General features: G+C 41.2%; 1 protein-coding gene across 2 annotated transcripts in view; it reads right to left on the reverse strand.

Annotated features, from left to right (window-relative positions):
* Positions 1-9,297, reverse strand: part of ep300 (E1A binding protein p300) — an 84,728-nt gene extending 75,431 nt beyond the window's left edge. For both annotated transcript variants that reach the window (XM_008110739.3, XM_062982891.1), the window contains exon 1: positions 7,759-9,297. In XM_008110739.3, the coding sequence (XP_008108946.2) occupies positions 7,759-7,852 (94 nt within the window). In that variant the 5' untranslated portion in view covers positions 7,853-9,297. The remainder of the gene's footprint in view (positions 1-7,758) is intronic.
* Positions 9,298-10,046: the final 749 nt, after the last annotated feature.

Genomic DNA, 10,046 nt, shown 5'->3' on the forward strand with positions numbered 1-10,046 from the left:
AAAGTCTGAAATGACTTGAAGGCAGACAACAACAACAACAATCCTACTTAACTTGACTATCTCATTGGCCAGTAGCAGGCCCACACTTTCCATTGAAATCCTGATAGGTTTATGTTGGTTAAGATTGTTTTCATTTTTAAATATTGTATTGTTCTTTCATTGTTGTTGTTGTTGTTGTTTTGCACTACAAATAAGGCATGTGCAGTGTGCATAGGAATTTGTATTTTTTTTCAAATGATAATTCGGCCCCTCCATAGTCTGAAGGATTGTAGACCGGCCCTTTGCTTTAAAAGTTTGAGGACCCCTGATATAGAGTATCATTTTATATTTCCAACAGGATGCAATGATGCAGTCCCACACTTGGATTACAGATGTAATCTTTCAATTGCACAACTATCCTTTTCTGCCATCAACCAATGTTGCTCTCCCTTTGCAAATCAAATCTTTCAGCATTAAAGGAATACAACACTTCGAAATTATTCCAAATTATTCCTATAGTTTTGATCCACTGAGGTAATTTTCTAAGAACTGAGTATGTGACCCAACAAATTTATCTTCAAACATAAAAAATATTTCAGAGGAGATCAGTAAACTTAAACAACAGATAGAAAGTTTTGCAACTAAGAAGTACCAACTTAATTTTATAGATCAAAAAATCTGAACACTTCATACTTCTAGAAAATTTCTGATTGTAATACTGTATTTTCTGAAAGAAATACTTTTTGTGCAACTGAATTGCACATCTATAGTCCAAATATTAAAATATTTTCAAATAAAGTTAATTGAACTTATTTTTTCAAGTTATCTGCTGATAGTTTGAAACTATCTCTAATGGTCTTAGCTTATGTTTTGTTCATGTAATTGTCTGAAGGGTTTAATGCCTTTTCAACGACTTGTAAACAGGTACCTAAACTTTTATACTTCTCTTTTAGTTCAGTACCTCAACCAATTCAATGTCTTCTTTCGTGGCTGTACAATCTAATATACTATTGCTCAAAACACATTTCTTCATGTTTACTTGGAGGTAAGACCCTTCTGCTTCAAACTGAACTTACTTCCATATGTACTATTATAGCTTTACAGAAGTGGGATAAGATGTAAAGCTGACTTTCAGTGAAGGAAGGGCTTATTCTGTTAACAAAAGAATGTGGATCTAGCAGTGTTTCCCAACAGGGAGAAAAGTGAGAGAGCATAAATTTCCAGCATCTCCCTCCATCATCATCCTACACACTGCTCTGGAAGACCTGTCAAAAATCCAGAATAACAGATGGGAAGAAACTGAAACTGGGGAGGAATCAGCAAAAATCACTTTCTCCACCAATTTGCACAATCATCCAGTTCATAAAGCCAGACCCACTCAACTCCCAACATCTTTGCATATTATTGAACAAGGGTAAGTTTGCTGAAATCCCAGTATTTTCAAACACACACATATGGCTCTTGAGAGCTACTCTTAAACACCACTAACCTTTATTTTTCAGCTTCCTTAATTAGAAGAAAGCAAAGAATGGTGAATACAGAACTACTCACAAAGATTTAATTTGTTTGTTTTAGGTAATTGAGATATACCTTCAAATAATGCCAGAAATATCAAAAATGTTTTTAAAACTCAGTTTGGAAATACGAAAATAAAGAGAGGAGACTATGGATGGTAGAAAACCCTGACAATATCAATATTTAATAATCTAATGGTAGATATCTCAAGACAAAAAACCAAAGTGGGCTTTAGTAGGCAAGGCAGAAAAGTTTTTCTGATGTACTCCAACTATAATCTAAAAAAACAGATGAATTCTCAATGAGTACTTTTAATCCTTTCCCCCATGAGAAGTTAAACACTAATCTACAGACATTAGAAAACTGAACTTTTGCTGCAATGTCTCTTTACTACAATACTTAAAGCCTAAAGCTTAAATTTATTACATGTTTAACCTGCTTTGACCTATTGAAAATATTGTCTAAAAGAAAAACAATCTTATATACTATTCAACTGGGTAAGTCAAATTTGCTCAGGGAAGATGTGAACAGTTTTCATCAGTGTGTACTCTTAAATCTCACAGCACTAAAACTAGAGAGGCTATTCTATTTGTAGCCAGTCTAAAGCTCGCTCTACACTCTCTCAACTTCTACTTCAAGAGCCAAGGGACAATCACAGTCTTCTCTGCCAACATGTCATCTGGATTCCCAGATCCATGATATCCACCTATAGAAACTGTTCCTATGTTCAACTACCTGATCTGGAAAAGTGTTACAAAATCCCAGTTTTCCTAAGTGAAAGACAAAATGAAAGCTATTGTTCTTGCTGTGTGGTTATGGAGGCACAAGGATGAAAACTGGAATAGGCCTCCTCCACAGTGCTGGAACCATGAACACTGGCAACAAGCGGAGAGAAAGGGGAGGTAAAAGATCATTCCTATTCAAACTTACTATATGGACTATAGTTATGTTGATTGGCTTATACTGTGCTAGAGCATTGATTCATGCATTAACTGCTTGTCTATCAGATGTTTTCCCCCTCCACATGCTCATTTCTCATAAAAAACAAATATATCCTTATATCCTCATCTGCAAACTCCTAGAAAAGTCAGCCTGCAAAAGCAAATATATAAATCTTAAAAGAAAAATATTTGCTTTATAGCAATTTCAAAGACAAACAGGTAAGCTGTATGATTGATTTGATCGACTTGATATTGATAACAGATAATTGAACACTCATGGAGAGCAATAAGTATTGAATAAAGCATATCATAGTAATTCAATTGTTCCGAATGGAGCATACAGAGTAGTAGCTGTACTGGCCATGCAGTAAAATATGACAAAATACAAAATACACAAACTATTTATATCTTCAGTCAATTCCAAAGCATAAAATGCATCATGTAAGCTTTCAAAGGTTCACTAGTTTCTTCAAAAAGCCAATATATTAAAAATCATATAGGAGAAAACAGGTGACAATGTTTAATAGTCACTGGACTACGTTCTGTTCAAGATGTTATTCTGTTATCAGTTAATATGGTACTGAGGAAGTATGTTTTACTTTCATTAGCTAGTATCAACAGATAGAAAGTAGATACTTTCAAGATCAAAATGGTAGTTCTAATCTGTTCTATATAAATAAGCACAGGCAATGTATTGTAATTGATCAAGCATACATTATAACTAATCAGAACCACCACTTAAGATCCAAACAGTCAAACAACTTGTATCTAAATGAATCTTAGGTTTGACTGTTTTCAAACATGAGTTCTTTCTATGTGCTATAAACTCATTTGATACTAAAAAGAACTTTAAAAATGCATCTGGGGAGGGAAAGAGGACAGAATATGGGGCTTCTATAAGCCCTATGGGGCTTCTATAAGACTTCAAACATGCCTCACACAACTTTTTAGTTTTTGAACTATAGAAACCAAATCTGTGTGTCATCCCAAAGAGGTTCTAAGTGAATGATACACTTAGAAAGCATTCTGTAATAAAAAAAACAGAAACAAATTAACAGAAACAATTTGTTTCTGGAAGAGAAGTAACGTGTTAGCGTAATAGCATCAGACTGAGAATTAATCACACTCCTACCATCAGAAATAGATTTTCAATGCAATGTATGTCTCTTATCTACTTTGCTTCTCATTGACTGAAATATATACTAATAGTTTCATGTATCTGGATAAGAGTCTAGTTTTTTACTTAAATAATTCTAAATATATCTTAATTGTGGAAATACAATAAACTGTAAACTTGCATGTTCACATATGCCAGGCTGGGCAACATTCAGCCCACCTGATGTCATTAGAGTGTAACTCCCAACATTCCTCAGCCAGAAGCTATACTGCTTGTGCTTAGGGATGATGAGGGCTGTATACATCCTGAGCACCCTTCCCCATTTTTCAGAAATAGGCAATTTGATGCCGTCCAGATGTTTCAGATTTTATTTCTTACACTAACCACTGGCCATACTGTTTGGCATTTATGGGAGTTGTAGTCCAAAACATCATTAACAACATTAGACCACCAACTTCTGCCTTTTTAAAGGAGGCATAATTAATCTGAAAACAGATTATGTATATCTGAATGGCAGTTTTTAAGCACAATCTACTAATTTTATGGAAGCACCACAGTTTTGTTATTTTTCTGCTTTCCTCAAGCTTGTGTTGAGTGCTCTAGTGTTTTCTACTGTGCTCATACAGATGTAAACTCGATTAGTCACATTATTACAGTAGAGTCTCACTTATCCAAGCCTCGCTTATCCAAGCTTCTGGATTATCCAAGCCATTTTTGTAGTCAATGTTTTCAATATATCATGATATTTTGGTGCTAAATTTGTAAATACAGTAATTACAACATAACATTACTGTGTATTGAACTACTTTTTCTGTCAAATTTGTTTTATAACATGATGTTTTGGTGCTTAATTTGTAAAATAATAACCTAATTTGATGTTTAATAGGTTTTTCCTTAATCTGTCCTTATTATCCAAGATATTTGCTTTTCCAAGCTTCTATTGGTCCGTTTAGCTTGGGTAAGTGAGACTCTACTGTAAAATCATAGTTTGTTTAATATGCAATATATTGCTAATTATCATATTTATTATTGTGCTACTCAAAGACCCTAAATACAATTTTAAGTTTACCAACAGCCTTACATTTGTCTTTCGGGCTGTGTGGCCATGTTCCAGAAGCATTCTCTCCTGACGTTTCGCCCACATCTATGGCAGGCATCCTCAGAGGTTGTGAGGTATGGAGAAAACTAAGCAAAGAGGTTAATATATATCTGTGGAAAGTCTAGGGTGAGAGAGGTCAGTGTGAATGTGTAGTTAATCACTTAAATTAGCATTGAAAAGCTTATCTGCTGTCTTCTTCCTGCCTCTGGGGCATCCTTTGTTTAGAGTCGTTAACTGCCCTTGGTTGATTCATGTCTGGAAACCCTCTGTTTTCAGAGTATTGCTTTTTATTTACTGTTCTGATTTTTGAGTTTTGTAATACTGGTAGCCAGATTTTGTTCATTTTCATGGTTTCTTCCTTTCTGTTGAAGTTGTCCACATGCTTGTGGATTTCAATGGCTTCTCTGTGTAGTCTGACATGATAGTTGTTAGAATGGTCCAGCATTTTTGTGTTCTCAAATAGTATTCTGTGTCCAGGCTGGTTCATCAAATGCTCTGCTATGGCACATATTCACACTGACCTCTCTCACCCTAGACTTTCCACAGATATATATTAACCTCTTTGCTTAGTTTTCTCCATACCTCACAACCTCTGAGGATGCCTGCCATAGATGTGGGCGAAACGTCAGGAGAGAATGCTTCTGGAACATGGCCACACAGCCCGAAAGACATACAACAACCCTGTGATCCCGGCCATGAAAGCCTTCGACAACACAGCCTTACATTTCTCTTCTCTTTTTCCATAGGCCTCATGGAATTTAGCATCTACTTTAAATGATTTATAGCTGTTGTTGTGTTCTTCCCAAGATATGGCAACCCTAAGGCAGACATATCATGGGGTTTTCTACTGTATATGCCTTCAAATTAAATATGTTGTAGGCAAGCACAGAGCAAGATGAGAAATGAAGCAGCTACAGCTTCTAAATAGCTAGAACAAGATGCAGCACTGTGACGCAGCATAATGGGGAAGAGGCTAGTAGTTTGTTTCAGAAATGAGGCTTACTACGATAGCACATGTTAGCATTTCTTTGTACAGCTATGTTCTGAACACTGTAAATCAGAGCCATTGCCTTCAAAATGCAAGAGATTGTACAAATACAGCCTCCAGGATAACAATTATTATAAAATAAATCCCAAAGTTCCATACTCTAGGATGTTAAACATATTTAACAAATAAAACTATACTTCAGCATCTTTAGTTTTCAATTAGTAACTCAGTCAAGATTCAGTCTAATAAGACACCAGTTTATTTTATAATGTGTAATAATTAAAAGAAATCAGAACATTAAGGAAAGAATTACCTTAAGAATGCAGATAACAAATCAAATAACCACTATGATATGCTTATAGTGGTTGAAACTGGATAGAAATATACAGTGACTTACTACTATAATGCATATAAAAAAGGAAGATGTCAACTTTGTTTCTTAAAAAGAGCCTAAGCTACCTCAAGTTATCATGGGGGGTGTCATACTTGAATACATCTGCTGTGCTCATACTTACTGATGTGTAAGTCTCATGGAGTGCAACAAAACCTATGTGTGAGTGAACATTCATAAGTTTGCAGTGACTTGAAGTGGAATTTTATTCAGCCTGTTCAAAAATATCAGTGAGAAATGCTTCCAAGGAAGCATGCACAGAACAGACCAGTGACATGTTTTGTTTCTATCTATACTGTAAGGGAAAGTGATACAGGGTAAATCCAAATACTACTCTGCAATTCAGAGAAACACACAGTACTGCCTTGCCTTCACGGTATGTTTTTTCTTATTATTTACCTTTGAAATCAACTCTAAAGACGGCTTCCAAATCTACTTTCCCATTAGTAATATGGAACCTGTTGATTTTCAGGTAAATTTAGCACCCCCAAAACAGCTCAACCAAAGCCACCAAATATTACCTCTAAACTGCTAATCTTGCTGGAAAAGATGTTAAGAAAAGATGTCAGTTCAAGTGAACTACCGAGCACTGAACAATTAATACAAGAAGCATTCAAAATCATGTGAATCCAACCAAGCAGAATTTAGACAAAAAACATATATTCTGTTGGCTTTGGCACAAGATCAGCCATTTTCCCTTCCTTCAAACACTCAGAAGAATCAACAAGTTCAATTAATAAGACTGGTTGATTAAAAATAGCCATAGTCTCAGATCTTTTGAAAAAATAAGTCCTAAAAATGATTGAATGGGTTGACCACTCCTCTGAAAAGCAACACCCAGATTCTCTATAAAATCACTTTCATTCTATAGTGATACCATTCCTTAAACCTATAAGACAACCAGTAAGACTTGGTTATCACTCCTATGTTCCATACTTAATTCCAAGTTCTTTCCATCTAAACTCACAGGCTCATCAATAAACCTATCATTAAAATATAGGAAATATAACTTGATGATTTGCCCTTGTCCTCAAAAATGTAGCAAGACTATCGGAATTTCAGACATTTTGGACTCACAAAGAAACAAACATGCAGTTTAAGAGGATCCATGTTGTTTTCAATGCAAATCTGGTGTAACTGCTTTAACAAAAATGCCAGTATGAACACTAGCCACCTACATAGGCATTTCCCTTAGGTGGAAATGAAACAAGCAATGGTTAAAAACAGAATGTTGATAACATTAAGGACTAAGGCAGGCTGACACCAAATGCCCTGTTAGATGAGAAAGTGAACATGCACCCACACTATGATATATATCAGACATGGGCAAACTTTGGCCCTCCTGGTGTTTTGGACTACAACTCCCACAATCCTACAGTTGAAGTCAAAAACACCAGAGGGGCCAATGTTTGCCCATGCCTGATATATATTGTAGCACAATGCACTGTCCAAAATACTAAGAAACAGTGGTAACAGAGGTTTCAAGAGAGCAAATGGCAAAACAGGTAAACCAGCCAGTATATACTGGCTTTCAGCCTCTTCAAAGACATGAAAGGCATCAGCAATCAAACCCCAAAACCGATTAATGCAGCAAAGTGGGTTCATAGAAGAGCAAGAGAAAAGCCTACAAGAGAGCAACAGACTGGCCAAAAAAGGGGCCCATGAGGTAAGAGAATGTGCCCAGAGTGCAGTGAGGTAAAACGAGGGGAATCTGTCCCCAACACTGACCTGTGCCATCGCTTGCAGAGACAGAGAGAGCCGGTGAAGATAGTTTAGGCCTCTTGGCTGAAGGCGGGCCCGACTCCACCACATTCTCGGCCATTTTTAATTCTTTTTTAGACAAACAGAGCCCAAATTGAAGACGGGGGATCCGGGGATCTCCAATGCCGCAAAAGCCACCTCCTCGGATCCGGAATCAAGTGAACAACAAATACGAGAAGAATTAGAAAAGGAGAAAGTTCCTCTTTTTTTAATGTCCCTCGGGATCTTAGCAGCGACTAAGAGGGGAGAAAACAGAGATGAGAAACAGGGTGTGGAAGAAGCAGCAGCAGCAGCAGTCTTTTTCTCCAGGATCAAAAAGACCAGAGTAACAACAAGCGGGCTTGATGGGTTCCCAAGCCGATTCAAATCCGGCTGAGGGGCTGTTGGGGTTTCCTCGCGGCCACCAACGCCACCATCTTCATCGCCATCCTCCTCCGGGGGGTCGTCGTCGTCGTTGCCTCCGCCGCCGATGTCTTCTTGTTCTCCTCCTTCTTCTCCTGCTGCCTCTTCGCCGCCATCAACCTCTTCCTCCTCGGCGTCGTCCTCCTCCTCCTCATCGCCACAAGGAGGCGGCGGGCAAAGGAGAAGGGGGAAAAGGGCCAAGGAGAACCGTTCTGTCCCCGCTTCCCCCAAACGAGATCTGGCCCCCAGGTGGTGAGGGAAAAGGGAAAAGGAAAGGGGGTCCTCCTTCCTCGCCAGTCACTACTAATGGCTGCAGGAAAGGAGGATGAAGAAGCAGCAGCAGAAGTCCCAGGAGTCTCCGCTTCACATCTTGTTGTGCAGGAACAAGGAGGAGGGGGTTGTTGTCCCGATGGAGGGAGGGCGCAGGGATGGCAAGGGGGGGGAGGCTTCGGAAGAGGGTGGGCTCTTCTTCCTCCTCCTCCACCACCACCTTCCTTCCTCTCACTCTCTCTCTCTGTGGCTGGTCAGGCGGAGGGATCGATCCCACAGGAGGAGGAGGAAGCAGCTCCGTCGGCCCCTCCCCCTCCTTCCCTCTCTCTCCCTCTCTCTCGCTGCCTCTAATGGAGAGCGAGGAGGCGGCGGAGGGAGACAGTCCTCCGAAGCCTCAGGCGCTGCTGCTGCTGCTGCTGGGACGGCTCCGTCTCCTGCCCGCCATGGAGGAAAAGCCAGGCAACAGCCCTCAAGCCCTCCCTCAGCGGCCGGGGAAGCGGCACTGTGGGTGGGGTCCACCCGGGCCTCCCCAAGCCCAGGCCGGGAGGCGACTCTGGGAGTAGTGAGACGGCTCAGCGACGCTCTCTGGTGGCCTCGGCTCTTCCTGAACCGAGGAGCCCCCTCAGTGCGCGGAGATCTCAGCCGCTGCCTGCCTTATTGCCTTTCCTTCCTTCCTCACCCAGCTCTGTCTCCCCCTCTTCCTCTCTCTCGTTCTCTCTCTTCCCTCCCCTTCAGCCAGTCGCGCTCTGCTCTCACACACACAAACAAAATGGCGGCTGTTGTTTCTTCACTCTTTCCCGATTCCTCTGAGGGAAGCCAAGCAGCCGCGGCCGGAAATGAGCCAAGAGGAAAAAGGGGCGTGGCTAAGCCGGGAGGGAAGGGAGGAGGGAGGGGAAAGGGGCGGGGCCGGCACGCAGTTCGCGCACACAATGGAACGCCGGGGGTGGGCGGGGCAAAGGCAAGGCCCGAGGCGGGGTCGGGTGCGGTCACGAGGCTCCGGGCAGCCACTCACTCGGCTCGCGCTCCCTCCTCGGCCCCTTCCGCAAACCCGCTCGGCTCGGCCACTTAAAGGGGAAGGCGCACGAGCGCCTCTTTCCCCCTTCCTCCCTTTTTTTTCCGTCGGCCAAAATCAGCCACCAGGTTGAGGTTCAGGATAGGCCTATTGTAAAAGGCGGGGGAAGGGAGAAGAGAGGAGCCCGGGCGAAGCGAGCCTCGCAAGCAGGGGGCGAGGGAGGGACCGCAGAGAGAGAGAGAGAGAGAGCGAGAGAGAGCAAGGCCTCGTATACATTAATATACACACACGTATTGATATCCACTTGTGTGTCGTGCACATACACTGACCATAGGACCGCAGAGAGAGCAAGGCCCCGGATATAGATATACACACGTATTGAGGAGGGGGGCCGTAGTGAGAATAAATCACCGCACAGCCTAAGGGCGGCGGAGCAAAGGCCTCCTTCCCATCTTACGCCATTCCTCGCCCTCGCTTCCCTGCCACAACCCACTCTGTCCCTTCTGAAATAAAATCAGATTCCTCGGTGTGTGGGGAGGAAGCCTTCGCCTTCCTCCGAGGCTGAGAGAGT

This window comes from Anolis carolinensis, chromosome 5, assembly GCF_035594765.1.
Source record: "Anolis carolinensis isolate JA03-04 chromosome 5, rAnoCar3.1.pri, whole genome shotgun sequence".
In the NCBI taxonomy this organism is placed as follows: domain Eukaryota; kingdom Metazoa; phylum Chordata; class Lepidosauria; order Squamata; family Dactyloidae; genus Anolis; species Anolis carolinensis.